General features: G+C 42.8%; 1 protein-coding gene across 1 annotated transcript in view; it reads left to right on the top strand.

Moving 5' to 3' along the window:
- TRIM42 (tripartite motif containing 42) overlaps nt 1–4,263 on the top strand; it is a 31,064-nt gene extending 26,801 nt beyond the window's left edge. The window contains exon 5 of the mRNA XM_006061607.4: nt 3,746–4,263. Within this exon, the coding sequence (XP_006061669.1) occupies nt 3,746–3,832 (87 nt within the window). The 3' untranslated portion in view covers nt 3,833–4,263. The remainder of the gene's footprint in view (nt 1–3,745) is intronic.
- Nucleotides 4,264–23,243: the final 18,980 nt, after the last annotated feature.

Here is a 23,243-nt window from a genome sequence, read left to right as displayed (position 1 = left end):
TTGCAGTCCAAGGGACTCTCAAGAGTCTTCTCCAGCACCACAATTCAAAAGCATCAATTATTTGGCATTCAACCTTCTTCATGGTCCAACTCTCACATCTGTACATGACTACTGGAAAAACAATACCTTTGACTATATGGACCTTTGTCAGCAAAGTGATGTCTTTGCTTTTTAATACACTGTCTAGGTTTGTTAAGACCCTCCATCATGACCTCATTTTAACTTAATCAACTCTTTGAAAGCCCTGTCTCTAAATACATCACATTCTGAAATACTGAGAATAGGACTTCAACATAAAAATTTTTGAAACAATTCAGCCCTTATCAGACATATACCATGAGTGAAATTGCTGGGGCTAGAGTGTGTGTGTACTTGATCTGACTGGATGCATGTACATTGCATAAGGAGTGAATGAGAGTCCCTGTATCCTAGACCCCACCTAGCCCATTACCATTTTGCTAGCCCAATAGGTAGAAAGTGCTGTCTCTTTATTATTTAAAATTTCATTTCATATGCTTGTTTTCAGGATTCCTTCTTCTGCAGATAGCCTGCTAAATATCATGTACTCATTCTTCCACTGCATTTTTCTTTTTCAAGATGATTTGCAGTATGACCTTACATATTCTAGATCATGGTTTTAGATACTGCTAATATCTCCTCAGTTCTGACATTTGTCTGCTAATGTCTACTTTGTCACTTTGTTCGTTGTGTATTTCATGAAACAGCAGAAATCTTCCATTTTGATGTGATCAGTGCCACCAGTTATTTTTTTCATAGTTCGAACTTTTGAAGTTTTGTTTAAAAAGTCCTTAAGAAGGCTTATATCACAAAGGTAATCTTCCACACATTCTTCTATTAACTTTAGTTTGACCTTTGACATTTAGGACTTTAATCCATCCAGAGTTCACCTTTGTGTGTAGTGCTAGGTATGTACGTTCTGCTTTTTTTTGGACATTGAATGGGCCAGTTTTCCCCATATCATCTACCTAGCAATATCCTCTCCATTAGAATACAAAAAGGATGCCACTTTGATCTCGTATTAAATTGCCATATATTCAGAGGCATTTCTCTGAGCGCTCTGTCATATTCCATTGGTCTGTTTGCTCGTATGTCAATACCACACTACTTTATTGTTGATTTCAGTTTTGTGTTATGTCTTAATGAACTGCTAAGGTAAGTCTCCCTATTGTCCTTCTTTCTTTTTTAAGGTCTACTTAGTTAATCATAGAAATGCATTCCTTTACATGAAGCATGAAAATTAACGCTTTTTAAAGGCCTCATTTATTGAAGGCCAACTCCATTTTGGAGTAAGTAAATTGAATTCCTAAAGAAAAAAAAGAAAGAAAGAAAAGATAAAATGAGTAGAATTCATTTGGGGAAGCATTGAGTCTCTACTTTGGAGACAATATTTTTGTAATAGTTCTGATTTTTGTTCAAATCACCTCCTGTGTGCTTTATTAAGGTTTTAAAATTCTTCTTGTAGAGGTACTACATGTTTCTGGTTAAACTATATATTTTACAGACTTAGTTTATATTATTAATGTTATTTTTATTTAATTATATTTTCTAATGTATTGCTGGCTTAAAAAAAAACTACTGTGTTGATAGGTTAATCATGATTCCAGCAATCTCAATAGTGTCTCATTATTCTGAGAGCCTATCTGTTGATTCTGCTTTTTTCCCCAAGCATAAGATCATATCAGCTATAAATAATGATAGTTTTATCTCTTTCCTTGAAATTCTTGAACATTGATTTCTTTTTCTTTCCTTATACCTTTGGCCAGGGCTAGGGGTCCTGTAGAAATGGCAGTTGTAAGAGTTGATGTCCTTGTCTTATTCTTAATCTTAATGTTTTTGCATTGAACCCTGATGGTTTTTTTATTTAGTTTTTGTGATGTATAATCTTTATTAAGTTAGGGAAAGTTCTTTCTACTTTTAAATTTTTTAGAGCTTATGCAACTTTATGATTTTTTATATCATTGAAGATAATCATGTGATTTTTCTCCTTTAAGCATTAATGAAATAAATCACATTAATTTTTCTGATGTTAAACTCCACTTGAATTCATGGAATAAACCCTCTATGATCATGATGCATTATTTTTATAATATACTTAGTTTTAGTTAGCTCATATTTTGCGTTGGAGTATCGCATCTATGATCATATATGAACCTGACCTATACTATTTTGCTTGTGTGGTTTTATCTGCTTCTGGAACCAATATTTTACTAGCTTGATAAAATGAGCTAGGAAACTATTGCTCTTTTTCTATTTTCTAAAAGTACTCTTTCTCAAAAGTTTGATAGAATTGATTTGGAAAGCCATCTGAGGTTTTTGAGCAGGGGAAGGCCTATCAGCTATCATTTCAGTGTCTTTAGTACCTCAAGTTCTCTTCTCTGTTTCCTCTGATCCTTTTGTTCAGAGACACACCTCAGTCCCCACTGCCCCATTCACATGTCATACTCAGACTTTATCTCTGAAGATCCTGTCCTTTACAACAGAGCTTAAATCCCCTATTTTTATGAGTCAATTCTCAACCTGTCACAACACTGTTATTTCTTCCTCATTGCCCCCAGTAGCTCTGTGTGTGTATCTTACACATTTATATAACCCTTATCAGGGTTATCTCCAAGTATTATTTCCATTTTTATCTAGGAATGGGTAATCTAACACCATACATATAATCTTTATCTTGCATGAAGCCTTGTTTTCTCTAAAACTAAAAATAAATTTTGCAAAACTAGAGAGCATAATGGTAATAGTGTCTATTTTTTGTCCTTTCCCCTTGAATACAAACATAAAAATCTTTATATAGACAGACTCTGTGCTTTGTACAAACATTGCTCTTCACAATCCAAACTGCAACCCCACTCTACCTCCCCCATGAGTCCTGATCCATCAAGACTGAGCTCATTGATCCTGTGTGCTGTCTATCACACCCGGATTTTGACCTCACTCCCTAAATGCCTTCTTAGTAAATGTGTATTGGGAAGGAACAGAAATGCCACCAGGGCAAGATCTGGGTAAGTCCATCATGCTCAAGGTAAGGCATGGAGCTCCACATCTAAGCTGCTCGGTGAGACTTCTAGGAAAGTCCTGCTACCCAATGCAAGCTGCCTTTTCTAGGGAGCTCTGACTATGCACTGTGGTCAGAGATGGTATGAAGCATCAAAGAGAAGCGGTTGGCAGATGTACAAATTATGGTTCTATTCACCTTTCATTCAATTTTCAAGAGACTTCTCTGTACCATATCCGATGTTGGCAATACAGAGATGAAAGACTGTCATTGCCTCCACATCCCAATCAAGGTGCTCACACTCTAGTAAGAAAATGAAACACACTCGCTGAAATGAACAAATGATAAGAGCTGTGACAGAAACAATTTCCATGGGTTGGGTGGGGAGCACCCTGGGGCTACTCTCTGGTGAAGCCCACCTGGGTCACAACCTCAACACAATAATCAGCACTCAGTCCCATGAGCTGCCTTAAAGAAGTGGGACCTTCTCTGTGAAATCCCAAACCCACCACATACTAGCTCTGAGACTTTAGGAAATCTACCTGGTTCTTCTGAGCCTCAGTTTTTTCATCTTTGAAATGGGATCAACAGCACCTGCCTCATGTGATTGTCGGCATGAGGAGCTAATCAGATAATGTGTGTAGTGTCTGGCCCGCTGCAGAGGCCAGGCTTCTGGGAACTGCTGTGTCCCTTGTGGTTGGTTCCAGGGCTCTCTGCTTCTGATTGCAGGTGGTAACACCAGATGGGCGCGGAAAGAACCGAGCTAAGTGGGGCCTGCTGAAGAATATCCAGACTGCCCTCCAGAAACGCTTCTGAGCAGCCCCGCAGAGCAGGCAGCAACCTCAGAGATGCCACACAAAATAGACATATAGACACACACATATGTAAAAGTATTTTTCTCACCACATTCTTCATTGAGGTTGTAGACAATATTCCCTGGACCTCTGAGCCATTTCAGCAGGAGTCTACTAAGAGCTAATAAAAGGAAATGCCTGATGTCTTGGCTTACTGTTTGCTCACTAAATTGAAACTAAGATACAAAACAGTCAGCAAGTCAGTATGTTTTATTATCTCAGGTCTAACCCTAGGCTCAGAATTCTGTAGTGTTTTGTGGGAGGCAGCATCAGTTAAAAAAAAAAAAAAAAAGTCACTCTCTTTGAAGTCAGGTCCCTGGGTGTGCATTCTGATCCTGGCCTAAGTAGTTCTAGTTACTAGAACTAATGTTTGGGCAAATCACTGATGGATGGGGAGGCAAAAGACGTAGGAGACACAGGTTTGATCTCTGGGTAGGGCAGATTCCCTGGAATAGGAAATGGCATCCCACTCCAGTATTCTTGCCTGGAAAATTTCATGGACAGAGGAGCCTGGCAGGCTACAATTTATGGGGTCACAGTCAGACATGACTAAGCACATAGCACGTATGAACATATGCCTATCACTCTCTTCCTATTCAGTCTGTTTTAATATGAAAAAGTCAATATTGTTAGAATGCACTTCCTAATTATTGAGCCTAGACTTGCCTTCCCATAACTTTAACCCTATGGTCCAAGGCATGCCTCAGAGCCAAAAGAATGAGAGTGCTCCCTCTTCTCTTCACTCCTTCGGGTCCCCAGAGCAAAGGAGGAGCAGTAGAAAGCCTGGTAGGGGGCCCCCCTACAGTTCTTTTTTTTTTTTTAAGTTTTCCCACAATTGTGGTTTTTATTTTTTTTTTAATTTTATTTTATTTTTAAACTTTACATAATTGTATTAGTTTTGCCAAATAAAGGCAGTAAAGAATGGCAGAGTTGTGTGTCAGCTCCAACCTCGCTGAACTTGGCCACGCCCTTCAGACAATGTGAAACCTCCAGAACTTCTTGCCTGACAAGGACCCATGCCTGGAACGATCCTCTCCTGAACTCCACCCCATTGCTGGTTAGAAGACACCCCCAGTCTTACAGGCCCCAGCTCAACCACTTCCTTCAGGAAGTCTTTGCTGATTCTCCAGGTGGTCTAATTTGGGATGATACCTCCTTTTTTCCCCTGGGTTCTCCCTAAACACAGAGCACTTCCTCCCCACCCCCTCCCCCACAGAGTCATCTATTCCAGTCCATGATGCTCAGAAGCACTCATTGGTCCCTAGTCTCTTGGGCAGGGACAGCATCTCATTTATTCTGTTCCAATGGCTGATTCAGTGAAGCTCACATTAGTACCAGGGACAGAGGAACTAGTGTCAGAAGACAGGTGCACAGAATGACCCTCCTGTGAACCCCACCCCCAACACATTAAATTCCACCATGAGGGTCTATACACAGAAGTGGGAGGGGGCGTGGAAAGGGACAAGTGGTCAGTGGTCTCCCCTTTCTCTAATCCCATCCTTCTCATGAGCTGTCCCATGGGCATGTGTGGCCAGCCAACCTAGCTTCACCCATAGGACCATGGCATTTGCAACACATAATTTTGCCCAGAGGCTCAGCATCAGAGCCAGAAAAGGGCCTTTCCCTGTGAGAAATCCCTGGTGACGATCTTCTAATAATGTGAGATGAAGCTCAGCTGATTCTTGCCCTGCCCCCCAAAAGTATTAGAAGAAGCAGTACCTCAGGGAGCTTCATCATGATCCTATTACTATAAATGATGGCTTGAATCCACCATCAAATTTGGTATTATCATATAATCATTTCTGTAAAAGGCTTCAGAATCATCATTAGCACAGGGAGCAAATTAAATGACATGCCAGCAGGGATTTTACTACTGATAAACGAAAATGAAATTAGATGGAAAAAAAAAATAGAACGATACCCATTTTGCATTACAAAGAACACACCTACTCAGAGCCAAGAAGAATGACCAGAATCAGATAAGCCTCAGCACCCCATCTTGCCTCTCTAGAGAATATGTAAACTTGCATTCAGCAACCAAGACAGTCAGTGGGATTCTCTGAGAAGCCCACTTCACTGGTAGCTGAACTATTCTCCCAAATGCAAGATGGAGTTTCTTAATGGTGCAGAAATCCTTGCACATCGTTGGGTCCCTGGGTTATGGTTTACACAGAGTGCACCCTCCCAGGACTCTTCCTGTGGAATAAAAAGGGAGGCAAGGATCTGGTGTAAAACCAGCACTTCCCTAACCTGCCATGTGGCCGTGAGTGAGCTCCTCTCTCACCTCGCCTGAGTCCCTCTCATCTTACAAAGCTGGATGTCAGCTTTATTGCCTATATGATGATGGGGTTTGTTTAGATATTTTACAGATAATCTTTAATAAAATAAGAATAATGTCCCTTTTCCCACTTCTTAGGACTGTTGTCAAATGCAAATGAGTAATAAACATGAAAGCATGTAACAAAGTAGAAAATACTATTAAAGAGGAAGTTTTTGTTTGTTTCTTTTTAAAATTGGAGAATGAGTGCTTTACAATGTTGTGCTGGTTTCAGCCTTACAACGTAAATCAACCGTAAGTACACATATGTTCCCTCCCTTTTGAACTCCCCTCCCACCCCCCAAGCCCAACCCACTCCTGTAGATTGTCACAGAGCACTGGGGTGAGCTCCCCGTGCTCTACAGCAACTTCCCACTAGCTATCTATTTCACATACAGTAATGCATATGTTTCAGTGCTACTCTCTCAAGTCCCACCCTGTGTCTACAAGTCTGTTCTAAAGAGGAAGTTTTTTTTTAATTGAAGTATATTTGATGCACAGTATTTCATAAGTCACAGCCATAAAGTACAGTGATTTATAATTCTGCATGTGCATAGTAGTACATATATGTGTGTGCTACTAATATAACCAAGAGATTCATAAATATATACCACTACGTTGAGCAATAATCTCACTGTATATCTGCATATTTAAACATCCCTATCAGTCTTTCTTTAGAGAACAGTGTTTGAGTACAGGAACAGATAATTAGCGGCTGTGTCTACTTGAAAAGACTTTGTAGTATATTACTATAGTTGTTAGCTAAGAAAATGGTAGTTTTCTAGCACCTCTCCTCTTCTTACTTTTTTCTTTTTTTCTTTTCACTCTAAATTCATTCACTCATTTAACACATCTGTAATGAGACCTAGGGACAAGGAACACAGTGGGGAATTAAACAGGCATGGTCCTGCCACACATATTTTACAGTCTAATGAGGAAGACAAAGATATAAGTATGCTGATGACTAGAAATGATGAAAAGTGCTAGGGAGGAAAGGAGCATGGAGCTGGGAGGTATCAGTTCAAAAGTGGGTGAAATGGCCTGAATGTTGCATTCTCCAAAATTCATCTGTTGAAACCCTAATCCCAATGTGATGGTGTTTGAAGGTGGAGCCTTGGGAGATAACTAGGTCGTGAGGGTGGGACCCTCAAGAATGGAGTTAGTGCCTTTATAAGATGAAGCCAAAGAACTAACTCAATGTCTTTCTATCGCTCGAGGGAACAACAAGAAGACAACCATCTACACCCACAGAAGAAGGGTCCTCACTGACAGAACCTGATTATGCTGGTGCCCCGATCTTGGACTTCCAGCCTCTAGAACTGTGAGAAGTAAATTTCTGTTATTATAAGACACTCAGTCTATGATGCTTTGTTAGTAAAGGGCTCCCCAAAAGTGAATTTAAAGCTATCTCCTTAAGGGAAGAAACCAGCCATGTGACAAGCAGAAGAGAGAAATATCCCAGATAGAGTGGCAGCAGCGCAAAGGCCCTGAGGCAGGAAAAAAACAGGAACACAGCAATCCTAGAGGCTTGATGGTGGGAAATTAGGAGAAAAGAAGGGTGGTAAATGGCCTTGGCAGAACTTAAAGGCCATCACAGAGGGTGTGCATGTAAGGAAGCTGTAACCCAGGCAATGTCACAACCCTATTTATATATTAGTAGTATTACTTTCAGTTCTGTGTGGACAGTGAGTTGCAAGGAGCCAAGAGAAAAGGCAGGAGGACTGTAGCACCAGTGTGGTTACCTGGGCTGAAGGGACAGACTCAAGGTGGAATCAAGAGCCTTTTCTGACCAGTGGTGTATATGGATGAGTAGGCAAAAGTAACCAAGGATGGTGTCAAAGATTCCAGATGAAGCATTGGGTGGATGACGGATCCAGAAAGGGAAGAAGAGACAAGTTTCAGTTTTAGGGAAACATTACAGTTCTGCCTTGGGTGAAAGAGGATGCTTGAAGGATTGGTGGAATCAGCAGCATCTGGGTGTTGTGTCAGTCTGATTCAGTCTGGAAAACAGAATCCACACCAGCCCTTTTAACAGAGTGAACTGAGTACAGGAATTGGTCAACAGATGTTGGAAGACTCAGGACAGAAAAGAGCCACTGGGATAACACAGAGGTGGCAACTATCATCCCTAGGTGCCACTGTCACCCCCATGGCCAGGAAAATGGGGGGAAGAAGGTGTGGTTACCAGAACCAGAGGCTGGAGGAGGAGCCCTGCTAAGCTGGGACTCAGATCTCTGAGCAAAGGTCATGGCCAGGCTGGTGCTGGTATCTCTGGCGGAGTTCTGGGAGGCCCGTTCTAGGGTGTGGGGAGAAAAGCAGGAAACTGTCAGTGACAGCTGAACTGCCACAGTCTGGAAGGTGACGCTGCCCTGAAGAGGGGGCAAGACCAGAAGAAACTTTTTCCTACACCCCCTCCCAGGAGCCCAATCTACCTCTGGTGTCGCCTAGTAGCAGAGCATCATGGAGTCAGCTGGCAAAAAAAAAAAAAAAATGCTATCTGCAGAGCCACAACCTCAGCATCAGAGACCAAGTCCAGAAAGGTGGAGTAGAGGCTGAGAGACATCAGCTTAATAATTGGAACAATTATGTGAGCTGCTACTGCTGCATCACTTCAGTCATGTCTGACTCTGTGCGACCCCATAGACAGCAGCACACCAGGCTCCCCCGTCCCTGGGGAATCTCCAAGCAAGAGCACTGAAGTGGGTTGCCATTTCCTTCTCCAATGCATGAAAGTGAAAAGTGAAAGTGAAGTCGCTCAGTCATGTCTGACTCATCGTGACCCCATGGACTGCAGCCTACCAGGCTCCTCTGTCCTTGGGATTTTCCAGGCAAGAGTACTGGAGGGGGGTGCTATTGCCTTCTCCGCAATTATGTGAGACTGGGACCCAGAGAATAGGTCTGGACTGGGGACACAAACTCAAGTCATCAGTGAATGTGATTCAGTGATTTGCTAGAATACTAATGGCATCAACCGTCTCCAACTCAAATAGGTTCTGGAGGAGAGACCAGAGAGACAAGAAGCTAGTTCCTGTCTTCAGATTGCTTACTAACCACCAGGCCACCTGGAAAGCACATGGGTGTTGAATCTGTTGTGAGGCCTCAGGAGCTATGTTGGGAGCCCCATCCCAAGTAAGCATTGGAATCACCTATGGAGCTTTTTAAAAATAAAGATGCCCAGGGTCCACCCCAGAGCTACTGATCAGATTATAGGGCCTAGAGACCTTGGTTTTAGTGTGTTTTAAAAGCCTCTGAGTGATTGTGAGGAATGGCCCTTTCCCAGACCAGCAAGCACGTGGGACCCACTAGATTTGCTGAGTTGCTGAAAGATGGTTCCAGGCCTAAGTTGCTGGAAGACGCTTCCAGGCTGCAGGAGGACCAGAGTTAGCCTTTGGGGGATGAACAGGAATGATAAGGCACAGGCCAGAGGAGAGGCCACCATGAAGATGGCTTGCAGAAGGGCATGGCAGCAGGAGTGAATGGAAGCTGGGCACAAAAAATTCTCAGAAAATGTTCATTGATTTGAATTGTTTAAGTCTGAATTTACCCTGTGCTGTTTATCTTTAATCTCTCATTTTGCTCTGAGAGATAATGAGAAACAGGGTATGTGGGGAAACGTTGATATCATTTCAACAGTTGCTTTGCTCCAAAATAAATAAAGAGGTATATGCAGGGGGAAAAAAGAGATAATATGAACCAAAAATGGCAGGAGCAATGTTATACACAAGTGCTCGTATTTCTGCCCACTGACATGTCTTCCTGGTAAAAGCCATCAGCAGCACCCAGCCACACACTCATCTTTGCACCTCCCCACACACACACACAAACATATACACGTATATACACATACACTTGTATGAATGAATATATGTGCACACAAACACACATATATACACACACGCACTCCAGATTCACTGCCTTTGAACCATATCATCTCTCCCAAAAAACTTGAACCAATAGGAACTTGTCTTAGTCGCTCAGATGGTAAAGAATCCGCCTGCAATACAGGAGACCTGGGTTCAATCCCTGGGTAGGGGAGATGCTCTAGAGAAGAGAATGGCTACCCACTCCAGTATTCTTGCCTGGAGAATTCCATGGACAGAGGAGCCTGGCGAGCTCCAGTCAGTGGGGTCACAGAGTCAAACATGACTGAGCAACTGCCACATTCACTTTTCACTTTCATCTAGATTTGAAGGATTAGAAGATCAAAGAGGCATGGTTCTTAAAATGTCCATCAACAGATGAATGGATACAGAAAATGTGGTAATACATACAATGGAATGTATGCCACAAAAAAAGCAAAACATTGCCATTTACAGACACATGGATAGACCTAGAGATTAACATACTAAGTGAAGTAAGGCAGACAGAAAGACAAAGGTATAATAACCCTGATATGTGGAATCTAAAATATGACACAAATGAACTTATATATAAAACAGAAATCGACTTACAGACACAGAGAAGAGATGTGTGGTTGCCAAAGGAGAAGATGGGGGATAATTAGGAGTTGGGGATTAATAGATACATGCTATATAAAATAGATAAACAACAAGGATCCACTGTATGTCACAGGGAAGTATCTGCAATATCTTGTAGTAACTTATAAGGAAAAGAATCTGAAAATGTATATATAACTGAATCACTTTGCTGTACACCTGAAACGAACACAGCATTGTAAATCAACTATTTGTTGTTGCTGTTCAGTCACTAAGTTGTATTCAACACTTTTGCGATCCCATGGGTTGCAGCCTTCCAGGCTCCTTTGCCTTGGGGTCTTCCAGGCAAGAATACAGGAGTGAGTTGCCATTTTCTTCTCCAGGGAATTGTCCTGACCTAGGGGTCGAACCCTGGGTTCAGGCTTCAATCAATGCATCTCCTGCATGAGCAGGTAGATTCTTTCCCACTGAGACACCAGGTAAGCCCAAATCAATTATACTCCAATGTAACTCCAATTCTGCAACGGGAAGGGGACAGGGACGAAGGGAAGGTCTGACATGATGGAGGGATGATGGTAGGGAGAAGCCCAAGGGACACGAGTTACTGCAAAACTGAACCTGGCCCAGAAGCTTGAATTTTTTACAGCAAATTGTAGAAGTTAGCAAAATAGAGTCCCAAACAGAGTTCTTCAGCTGCTGTGAATCTATGCATGACTTCATTTTCATTCCTTTAATTCCACTAGGAGCTACAATTTCTAAATTTTCCTTCAGGAAAAAAAAAATCATTTAGCTCAAAAATAATGCTTTCTATATAAAACTGTAGATGTTTCAGGGTTTATTTCTTTGATTTTTTTTTTTTCCTTCCAAGAAAATCAAGGTAAAGAGAGTCTTTAATCTTAATAAAGCCAGGCGTAGCAAGTTTCTTTTCGAGCCCCAAAGTAGACAACAAAGTCACTCCATAAAAACTGATCAAGGGCTTTCCTGGTGGTCAGTGGTTAGGAGTCTGCCTACCAATGCAAGGGACATGGGTTCGATCCCTGCTCCAGGAGGATTCCACATGCTGCAGAGCAAGTAAGCCTCTGCCCCCCAACTACTGAGCAGGTGCTCTCGAGCCCGAGAGCCACAACTGCTGAGCCTGCATGCTGACACTACCGAAGCCCGAGTGCCTAGAGCCCATGTTCTGCAACAAAGGAAGTCATCACAATTAAAAGCCTGTGCACCGCAACTACAGAGTAGACCCCACCTGTCACAACTAGAGAAAGCTCCTGCACAGCAACCAAGACCCAGAGCAGCCAAAACTGAAATTAAATAATTACTTAAAAAATTAAAACTGTACCAGCCAGATAGAGGAGCTGATAGAGGAAGCTCTACCCTGCATGGGTTTCCACACCAGAAGTAATAGCGGACAGTCAAAGCCACCCCCATTGGGCTCTGTGTCCAGACCAGGTTTGGTTGAGGGCATGGAACATCCCCAGGGCCATGAAAGTTGAAGGAAATTAAAGGAGCAGAGAAACAAGCAGTAGGCAGAGCAGGTAGGGGAACAGCATGGAGAAAGAGGTAGAAGCTAGATTAGTGCATCAAATGCATGAATGTGAAACAAAAAGAAATACATACATTGCTTTCTGCCCTCGGTTCCTGACACAGAGCTTCTAAAACTCTTGTAAATAGGAGTGCTGGGAGGATATTCTATTCTGACATTTAGACCCCAGTTTCTGATACACAGCTCCTAAAATCCTCATAATTTCCTAAGTGATGAGAGCATTTTTTTGTTCTATTGAGACAACTCTAGGTGGGCTCCTGGGTGGCTCCCAATAGGGGTTGATCACCAGAAAGACCAAACCAAGTTTGGAAGCTGGGAATTTTTCAGCCTGACCCCTCTCCATCCTCCAGAGAGGGGAGAGAGTCTGGAAATGGAGTTAACAAGCAAACATGCTTTCATGATGATGCCCCATAAAAATCCCAATAATGCATGTTCTAGGAGCTTCCAGGCTAGTGTAACGTGCTTGGAGGGTGATGCACTCCAACTCCACGAGGACAGAAGCACCACTCAGGACCCTCCTAGACCTCTCTACTGTATCTCAATCTGGTTGTTCATCTGTATACTTTATGATAGCCTTTATCCTATACCAAACTACTAAACATAGGAGATTTTTTCCCTGAGTTCTGTGAGCTGTTTTAGCAAATGATCAAGCCCAAGGAGGAGTTGTGGGAACCCTGATGGTTGGCCAGTGGCTCAAAAATGCAGGTGACCACCTGAGAACTGTGAAGGCAGTCTGGTGGGACTGAGCCCCTCACTGCTAGAATCTGAAGGTAGATAGGGTCAGATTTGAAGTGAATTAGAGGACACCCAGCTGATGTCATGGAGAATTACTTGGTGTTGGGAAACCCTCACACAGAAAGAAAAAATACACAGGAATGTGTTTTTCCTCTCCAAGGAGTGATAAGCCTAGATGGGGCATTTGTGGCCAGATAAGAAGACTGTGAAGAAAGCTGAGCACCGAAGAATTGATGCTTTTGAACTGTAGTGTTGGAGAAGACTCTTGAGAGTCCCTGGGACTGCAAGGAGATCCAACCAGTCCATCCTAAAGGAAATCAGTCCCGGGTGTTCAATGGAAGGACTGATGTTGAAGCTGAAACTCCAATACTTTGGCCACTTCATGTGAAGAGTTGACTCATTGGAAAAGACCCTGATGCTGGGAGGGATTGGGGGCAGGAGGAGAAGGGGATTACAGAGGATGAGATGGCTGGATGGCATCACCGACTCGATGGACATGAGTTTGGGTAAACTCTGGGAGTTGGTCATGGACAGGGAGGCCTGGCGTGCTGCGGTTCATGGGGTCGCAAAGAGTTGGACATGACTGAGAGATTGAACTGAACTGAACTGAACTGAAGAGAGGTCAATGAAAAACAAATTTCAAGTTTATCCTATGGCTGATGAGGTTGTTAAGCTGGAAATAAACAATAGTAGTAATTATGACTGAAAGAGTTGATACTTATGACTCTTTCCAGGCACTGTACCAAGCATTTTACAGGTATGGGATCATTTAATTTTCACATAATTCTATGAAGTAGGCCCTATTATTAATATTAGGGCTTTCCAGCTGGCACTAGTGGTAAAGAACCCACCTGCCAAATAAAGGAGACATAAGAGATGCAGGTTCAATTCCTGGGTCAGGAAGATGACCTGGAGAAGGAAATGGCAATCCACTCCAGTATTCTTGCCTGGGAATCCCATGGACAGAGAAGCCTGGTGGACTACAGTCCATGGGGCCGCAAAGAGTTGGACACAACTGAAACGACTTAGCACAGCAGGCACTATTATTATTACCTCCATTTCACTGGTGAGGAACTGAGCCACAGAGAGGTTAAATAACTTGCCCAAGGTGACACAGCTTATAAGTGGCACGGAGAAGTTGAGACCGAATGCAGCCTGGCCCTGGAGACTTGATGGGTGAGGGGTCTGCCCTGCCTTTACCCTGTACCCTGTTTCATGCACAGCCATTCTGAAAATGAAGCTGAAAAGTGGGAGGTAGACGGGCACCTGGGGATGTTTCTGGGTCTGATCAGGATCCACACCACCTCTTAAATCCTCTGGTTGGAGTAGGGGTCCTGCCACTTACATAAGTTCTCACTTCATTGTTTACTGTTTTCAGATTGGGGCTCTTCAAGTGCAAGCCTGGGCGGGTCATGATCCAAGCAGGTCCAAGATGCCCTGGGAGTAGGGAAAGCCTCTCGGAGGAGGCAGGTGAGGAGGGTGAGTGGAGTCTGCCAGGTGGCCCTGGGGCAACAGGGACCCAGGTCCTGGCCTGGACCCAGAGACACCCACTAAGATCTCACGACAAAGTTCAGACGGGCTCTTCCCCTGCATTCTTGTCTCATCTCAGCAGAGGCTTTGGGTGTGGGCCCCCACAAGGGACATTGAAAGAAGGGCCACTGAGGTCCAGTGTCACACATTAGGGCCCCGAGCTCAAGTGTGTGTTTTCCACTTTAAAAGCAGCTGAGGTCTTATGTGGGGAAAATTGAAGGGTTATCTGTAGAGAAATGGTCTCTTGGGATCAACCCAGTGCTCTGTGGGTTTAAAGGTGAGAACCCACCTGCTGATTGGACCTCGCCTGCGACGTGTGGATTGTCTCAGGGGATTGATCCCAACTCCAAAAACATGATCTCCCTCCCAGCTGTGTAGGAAGAGCTGGGACAGGAAGGGGAGGGCTGTCACACATAGGCAGAGATTCCCAGGAGGACACCTCATTTGAATAATTGTCACCTTCCCTGGGTGATTCCCCAGAGAGGCACAGCCTAGGAGGCACCAGAGCTGGGCTCCTGTGCTGTCTCAGCCACTCTCAGTCTGCAGGACCCTGTCAGGGTGTTGACATTCTCTGATCCTCAGGAGTTCACTGTTAGAGAGGAGAGTAACACCGGAAAGGACTCTCATGAAGACCATGGGGTATAAGGAGAATATGTCCCCACAACCTCAAGTGAAGAGCTGACCTGTGACGGATGCCCAGTAATCGGGATGCGTTGCTACAGTTGCAATAATAATTCACACAATTGCCATCGTTCAATTCAGCCATGTCTGGATGAGAACTGTAACTTTTAAGGCAAAGCAGTTCTGAATTTTTTCAAAATTCCTAGACTTAGACACACCTTAGCAACTGAACAACAATAACAACTTTGAGAATATCGAGAAATGACAGACCATGGCATAAAGCACAAACCCACAAAATGTAGAACAGGCTGTCAATAGCATCCAGAAGCCCATAATCCCACCTTTGTCCCTTGTGGGAGTCTGGGGGCTCCAAGTTCAAAGGCTCTGCATTCAGGAGAATTTGCCTATCTCTGAGCTCCTTCATTTTGCCCTGAGATGAGGGTAAGGACGCCTCTTGGCACTTTTTTTCCCAGGGCAGTTTTAGGAGGCCTGTCACCATCGCTGCCATGAAGCCCCATATTGGGCCACAGAGCAACCAAAAAGCCCTGGAATCAGCATGCTCACCAAGCAGTGAGTGCAGCCTGAAAAAATAGCAGTGCCTGTTCCACAGGCAAGATTGCATTTTTCGAACTTGAAGCTGCTGTGGCAATAAACAAATGCAAGACACAAAGAACTTCCAAAAGCACAGGCAATGGCCTGTGCAGGTACCAGAAATGGCCTGACATTTAGGGAAACCCACAAACTTGACAAGGTCAGAAATCCCTGCTACAGTCCAGCTGCCCTTCCACCGGCCCCCAGCCCAGCATCAGCATCTGTGATGGAGGGTTGCCTAGCAATGCCTGAGTATTGGGCCTCCTGTGGCCACTGACCTAATTAAAGTGGAAATCTTTTAGAGCACGGTTTAAATGGAAGAAAATCATGCCCCTTTATTTAGGCCCTGCAAATAAATCCCATTTCCAGGATCCCCTGGTCATGGATTCTCCTCATAGCCACTTTGCCAGTTCCCCATAACTAGACCCTCATACACAAAGAAGAAGGTCGTGGTTGGGTTGGTTTGTCTTTGTTTCTTTTTCTTTCATTTTGCTCTCTTAAAGTCACAGAAACTAGAGTTAGAATGATTAAACAGTTTTGCCTGATTTTCAAATGTGGAAAGCCTATGATTCAATTTTCTTCCAAAGAACTACTCAATCAAACCAGTAGGTTTACACTGTCTCCAACTTACTATACTGTAGCCAATGAAAATAGGGAGAAATTTAATCATAATAAAAAGCAAAGATGCCTTAGGGCAAGAGAGTTGAATAAATGAAGCTTTTTTCTAAAGCCCTCTCTATGTTCCTCTGTGTTCCTCCTTTGATTCCACACCTGTGCTTCTTCCAGCCCCTCTCCCCAGCTCTTACTGGATCTTCCAAGCAAAAGTGAACAAAATAGTCTTGAGGCTAAGGTGAACAAAACCTGGTCCACTGGACCTGACCTAAATCAAATCCCTTATGATTATACAGTGTAAGTGACAAATAGATTCAAGGGATTAGATCTAATACAGAGTCCCTGAAAAACTATGGATGGAGGTTCATGACATTGTACAGGAGGCAGTGATCAAGACCATCCCCCAAGAAGCAAAATGATAGTCTGAGGAGGCCTTACAAATAGCGGAAAAAAGAAGAGAAGCTAAAGGCAAAAGAGAAAAGGAAAGATATACCCATTTGAATGCAGAGTTCCAAAGAATAGCAAGGAGAGATAAGAAAGCCTTCTTCAGTGATCAATGCAAAGAGATAGAGGAAAACAGTAGACTGCGAAAGACTAGAGATCTCTTCAAGAAAATTAGAGATACCAAGGGAACATTTCATGCAGAGATGGGCTCGATAAAGGACAGAAATGGTATGGACCTAACAGAAGCAGAAGATATTAAGCAGAAGTGACAAGAATACACAGAAGGACTGTACAAAAAAATCTTCACGACCCAGATAACCACGATGGTGTGATCACTCACCTAGAGCCAGACATCCTGAAATGCGAAGTCAAGTGGGCTTAGGAAGCATCACTAAAAACAAAGCTAGTAGGGCTCATGGAATTCCAGTTGAGCTATTTAAAATCCTGAAAGATGCTTCTGTTAAAGTGCTGCACTCAATATGCCAGCAAATTTGGAAAACTCAGCAGTGGCCAGAAGACTGGAAAAGGTCAGTTTTCATTCCAATCCCAAAGAAAGGCAATGCCAAAGAATGTTCAAACTTATGCACAATTGCGCTCATATCGCATGCTAGCAAAGTAATTCTCAAAATTCTCCAAGCCAGGCTTCAACAGTCCATGAACTGAGAACTTCCAGATGCACAAGCTGAATTTAGAAAAGTCAGAGGAACAAGAGACCAAATGGCCAACATCTGTTGGATCATAAAAAAAAAGAAAGAGCATTCCAGAAAAACAGCTGCTTTATTGACTTCATCAAAGCCTTTGACTGTGTAGATCACAACAAACTGTAGAAAATTCTTAAAGAGATGGGAATACCAGACCACGTGATTTGCTTCCTGAGAAATCTGTATGCACATCAAGAAGCAACAGTTAGAACTGGACATGGAACAATGGACTGGTTCCAAATAGGAAAAGGTGTACATCAAGGTTGTATATTGTCACCCTGCTTATTTAACTTACAAACAGAATATAATGCAAAATGCCGGGCTGGATGAAGCACAAGCTGGAATCAAGATTGCCAGGAGAAATATCAATAACTTCAGATACACAGATGACACCACTCTTATGGCAGAAAGTGAAGAACTAAAGAGCCTCTTGATGAAAATGAAAGAGGAGAGTGAAAAAGTTGGCTTAAAACTCAACACTCAGAAAACTAAGATCATGGCATCTGGTCCCATCACTTCATGGCAAATAGATGGAGAAACGATGAAAACAGCAAGAGACTTTATTTTGGGGGGGCTCCAAAATCACTGCAGATGGTGACTGGAGCCATGATATTAAAAGATGCTTGCTCCTTGGAAGAAAAGCTATGACCAACCTAGACAGCATATCAAAGAGCAGAGACATTACTTTGCCGACAAAGGTCCGTCTAGTCAAGGCTATGGTTTTTCCAGTGGTCATGTATGGATGTGAGAGTTGGACTATAAAGAAAGCTGAGCACTGAAGAATTGGTGCTTTTGAACTGTGGTGTTGAAGAAGACTCTTGAGAGTCCCTTAGAGTGCAAGGAGATCCAACCAGTCTATCCTAAAGGAAATCAGTCCTAAATATTCATTGGAAGGACAGATGCTGAAGCTGAAACTCCAATACTTTGGCAACCTGATGCAAAGAACTGACTCATTGGAAAAGACCCTGATGCTGGGAAAGACTGAAGGCAGGAGGAGAAGGGGACAACAGAGGATGAGATGGTTGGATGACATCACCAAATCAATGGACATGAGTTTGAGCAAGCTTTGGGAGCTTGTGACAGGGAAGCCTGGCATGCTGCAGTCCATGGGGTTGCAAAGCATTGGACATGACTGAGTGACTAAAATGAACTGAACTGAAAGGTGAACGGAGATCTATTACTTCCTTTTCCTTTTTTACATTTACATTTAAAGTTTCTCAGTCATGTCCAACTCTCTGTGACCCAATGGACATTCTCCAGGCCAGAATACTGGGGTGGATAGCCTATCCCTTCTCCAGGGGATCTTCCCAGTCAAGGGATCAAACCTAGGTCTCCCTCATTGTGGGTAGATTCTTTACCAGCTGAGCTATAAGGGAAGTCCAAGAATACTGGGGTGGATAGCCTATCCCTTCTCCAGAGGATCTTCCCAACCCAGGAATCAAACTGCGGTCTCCTGCATTGCAGGAGGATTCTTTACCAACTGAGCTACAAGGGAAGCCAAAAATCTGACACTTGTAGTTGTTTCCTCCTGCTGCTTAAGAGAGAGAGAAAATGTCTGACATTTGCAGCCTATTTCCTCCACTTGGAGACCCCTAGCCTTCCTGCCTGTTACCCTCTCATTCCCCCTTTTCTTTTAGGAGAATTATGTTGCCAAGGGAAAGGGGCTTCATTTTCATTCCAGAACTGCTTCCTAGCTGATAAGCTTCTTTCCTTGTTTCTCTGTTAGTAAATGATTGGTCATCTGCATTACCTGCAATTCAGGAAGCTTCCACCAGGGGGTGATACCCCCATTTTGCAGACTCAGGAATAATAATAGTATAAATCAGTGCCAAGATACCAATATTTATTCTATAAACCTGTAAATGGTGAGATTATGGGGGTAAATCTTTTCCTGCATCTTTATACATTTCTTCTACTTTCAGAAGAGAATATGTTTCTTTGATAACCAGAAAATAAATTGAAAATATTTTAAAGTTATTACAATGTAATAATATTACTCAAAGAACAAACACAGAAAAATAGTTGCTGGGATATTACCTTTTATTACCATTCAATATAAGAGTTTATGTCCCATGGTGTACATGATGAATTCATGGAATCTGGATGCAATCATGATATATAGCTTGCCTATCCCATTAAGACGCCATTTATTATTTAAACAGTCATCCTTGTCACTCCTGCATTCAGCATGTTAGTCTGGCTCAGAAGACACCAAATGCTGCTGCTGCAAAGAATCTGAAGACCCTGAAGGAAACAGAAACTCCAGTGTCTGGTCTCTCCTTTGATCATAAGACATCTTTCAATCTGGCACTATTGGTCAGCACACGTAGAACAAATTTAGAGAAAAGAAAAGGAGCAACTGAAGTGTTTTTCTTTCCTATGTCTTCTCAACTCTAAATCAGATTTCCCTTTGGGACTTTCTACTTTCACATCAGAATTAGCCAGTCTACCAAAATGTAAAAGAGTGATGCCTTTAGCAATAGTTGTTGTAAAGAAATGTCGTATGGAAATATTATGTTAGGTTTTAATTTCTCCATAAAAAAAAAAAAAAATTTTTTGGGAATTTATTGAAAATTCAGCAATCCCAACATTAGAAATATATTCTATGGAAACAAACAAGTGTATAAAGAAGCATGTCAAGAATACTTATTGCAAAGTTGTTCAAAATAACAAAACAATAAAGACAAGCTAAATGCCTACCATTTAAGAGCTTGAGTATTTAAATAATGACACCTTCATACTTTCAAATACTCTAAAATCATTATAAGGAACATTGGCACAGAAAGGTGTCCATTGATGGGTATTAAGGGAGGTAGGAGAGAAACAGACAATCTGAGGGGAATTATAGCATAATCATTTTGAAAGAGACTGGTTAACTGGACTTTTCTTCTGGGTGGCTGAAGCTCCAAAGCTGAGAACCAAAGATGATATATATTCACCCATTTTAAAGAGAATCTCTAGATACATCCGTATAGTGAAGTCGCTCAGTCATGTCCAACTCTTTGTGACCCCATGGACTGCAGCCTGCCAGGCTCCTCTGTCCATGGGATTTTCCAGGCAACAATACTAGAGTGGGCTACCATTTCCTTCTCCAGGGGATCTTCCCAACACAGGGATCAAACCCAGGTCTCCCACATTGTAGGCAGATGCTTTTACCATCTGAGCCACCAGGGAAGTCCATATAGGTCTTGCTAAAAGACAGTGACCCATTCAGTGATCACTACTCCATCCAAATTATAAATTAGAAGATGAGTTAATCAAAGGGAGCTCATTGAATGTAAAGTAGAATTAGAGAATTGGTCTCCTCCCTTCCTTTGCCCTGGAGCGAAATGTGTGTGCCACCTCAGGGCAGGAGGAGAACTTCCTGGAAAGACTGAAGGATGGCTGGCAGTTTTCTCCCCAACTAGAAGCTGAGTTCCAGAAACAAAATCCTATCTTAGTGACTGTGGTAAACTAGATTTTTATTGAGCAAATATTCCCTCCAATCAACCATTTCCATGGGAGTGTTCTTTCCCACCCCATGGAGTTTGAACTTGATCATGTAACTTGTTTTGACCCCATAGTGAGCAGAGTATTCCTACCTCCTTATCTCTGGATTTTTATTCAGTCATGGGGCTTGTTCTGACCAATGAGATATTAGCAGACATCGTAATTAGCAATACTTGAAGTGTGTAGGCGTGATTTGATTTTTTCCCTTGTACTTCTGTCACCTCTTGGGCTTAACTTCCCAGGGAAGCTGCTCCCCCTTTAGTTTTGGCCTTAAAGGAACACACATAAAACAAACCTGAGCCCAACCAGCAGCAAGGAGCCAAGACCACCTAGAACCATTGCTTAAAGCTAAGCTGCCAGACAAACCAAACTTGTATCAGCTGAACAGAAGCCCTGTGATTGTGAAAATAAATGCTTAATAAATGTAGTAATCTACATGTTGCTCAGTTTGGAGGTAAGTTGTTACACAGACTTATCGTACATCTAGCTGACTGATACAATGGTGAGAGTTCTTCAGACACCTGGATAATTTACTCTGGGGCTTGATACATAAGCCTAGAGATTCATGCCTGGAAAATTGTGAGGGCAGCACCTGGCAAAAGCTGCCCATAATGCCAGGATGAAGAGAGATGCCACACAGTTGGTGGCTGCACTGCCAGCGTCTGGTGGGGCAAGGATGTGTGAGATTCCCATACATTCCCACACAACTCCAGTGGACACGAGTTAGAAGGCTTGAGGCAGCCTGATGGAATCTCATTCAAAAGCAGTGTCTGCCAGGTGAGTTAGAGGCTGTGGGTGCACCTTTGGAGGAAAAAGCAGTGGGAGCAGGAACCAGAGGCAAGGATATGAATGAACGGCAAGGAAATGTGACAAGGTCACCATGCCCTCCTTTCCCATTGCAGAGCCCTCAGCTCGGCTCATTCTAACCTGGAAGGAGATGTGAAATTAGAGTCTGTATTTAGATTTGACTAGACCTTTTAACACCTGAAAACAGGGTTCTTGTAACCAAGAAGTGACTAGAAAGCTATAAAATCTTCTAGAGGTAACATTAGGGAGGGAGAAAAAAATGAGACAGAACAATTTGGAAGACAATGATGGGGCTTTAAACCATTTATAAGCTATGTAATTTATGTTATAATACATAACTATTAAATAGCATCTATTAGGCATGTCACTTGAGATTTATATTTTTATTTCTATTTTGAGAAAACCAACAACCAGAGGTGGGTCTGGGCAGGGTGTCTGAGAGAGGGGTCTCTGGCTGTGGGAACAGGCTGCTGCCTTCTCTCTGCAGTTCCCTTGGCTCTAACAACATGGCTCACGCTCAGCAAATTTCCCTTCAAATGTTCAGCCTGTGGCAATGAGATACTTTTATAGCTTTTTATTTAACATCCCCTTGAGAATGATCATTTGCTTTTACAGGGCATTACCAAGAAACAAAGGCAACAAAACACATTTTAATTGTTCAAGCAATTTGGCTCTTTTTCTTTCAGATAATAGAGAACTCAGAAGCCTGTAGGGCAGAGAACTGGACCTGGAGTTAAAAGATGGGGATTATTGCCTGTTCAGGGGCCCAGACTCCCCAGGTGACCTTGAGCGAGGCCCCCAGTCTCTCTGGGCTTCATTTTCTTCTTATGCAGATCCACTTGCAGTATATGCCACAGGCATCCTATGTGCCCTGATGTCTTTTGTTGTAGAAAAACCTCTGAGCAAGGCTGATAATCAGACGTGTGTTTAGCCCTTTCTGTCGCACCAAGGAGCACTGTGATCCCGAGCAAAAGAATTAGTGTCATTGAGCATCAGTTTACTTATCTTTAAAATAATAAAATAAGTCACGCTTTAGCTACCTCCAGGTGTCTGTTGTTTTCATGTGTAGTTATCTAGTATTACCTAACACTACCATGAGACACCATGGCTAAAAACAACCATCTAGTTTGCTCATGATTATATGGGTCATGGATCTGGGGAAAGACCCAGCTGGATGGCTCACCATAGCCCTATGTGGGATCAACCGGGGCCTCTGGGGCTGGAGAATCCAGTTCCATGATGCTTCTATCACTCACTTATCTGGTACAGTAATACTTAGTCTCTCTCTTTCTCTCCACATGGTATCTCAGAACCTGAACACAGCAGGCAAAATGTAGTCAATTAAGAGTTACTTTCAGAACTGGCGAAGCACAAATTCCACTGGATTTATTCTCTTGGTCAGAGTACTCAAAGTCCAGCCCGGAATCAAGAACTGAGAAATCAACCTCATCTCTTGTTGGGGGAAGGGCAAGATCACGTTGCAAAAGAGCAAATGGGATATTAGATACAGAAAAGTAGAATCTGTCTCATATAACTTTTGTCTGGAAAAT

This window comes from Bubalus bubalis, chromosome 1 (genome assembly GCF_019923935.1).
Source record: "Bubalus bubalis isolate 160015118507 breed Murrah chromosome 1, NDDB_SH_1, whole genome shotgun sequence".
NCBI lineage: Eukaryota > Metazoa > Chordata > Mammalia > Artiodactyla > Bovidae > Bubalus > Bubalus bubalis.
The sequence above is the reverse complement of the archived record's forward strand: the minus strand, read 5'-3'. Positions and strand labels throughout refer to the sequence as shown.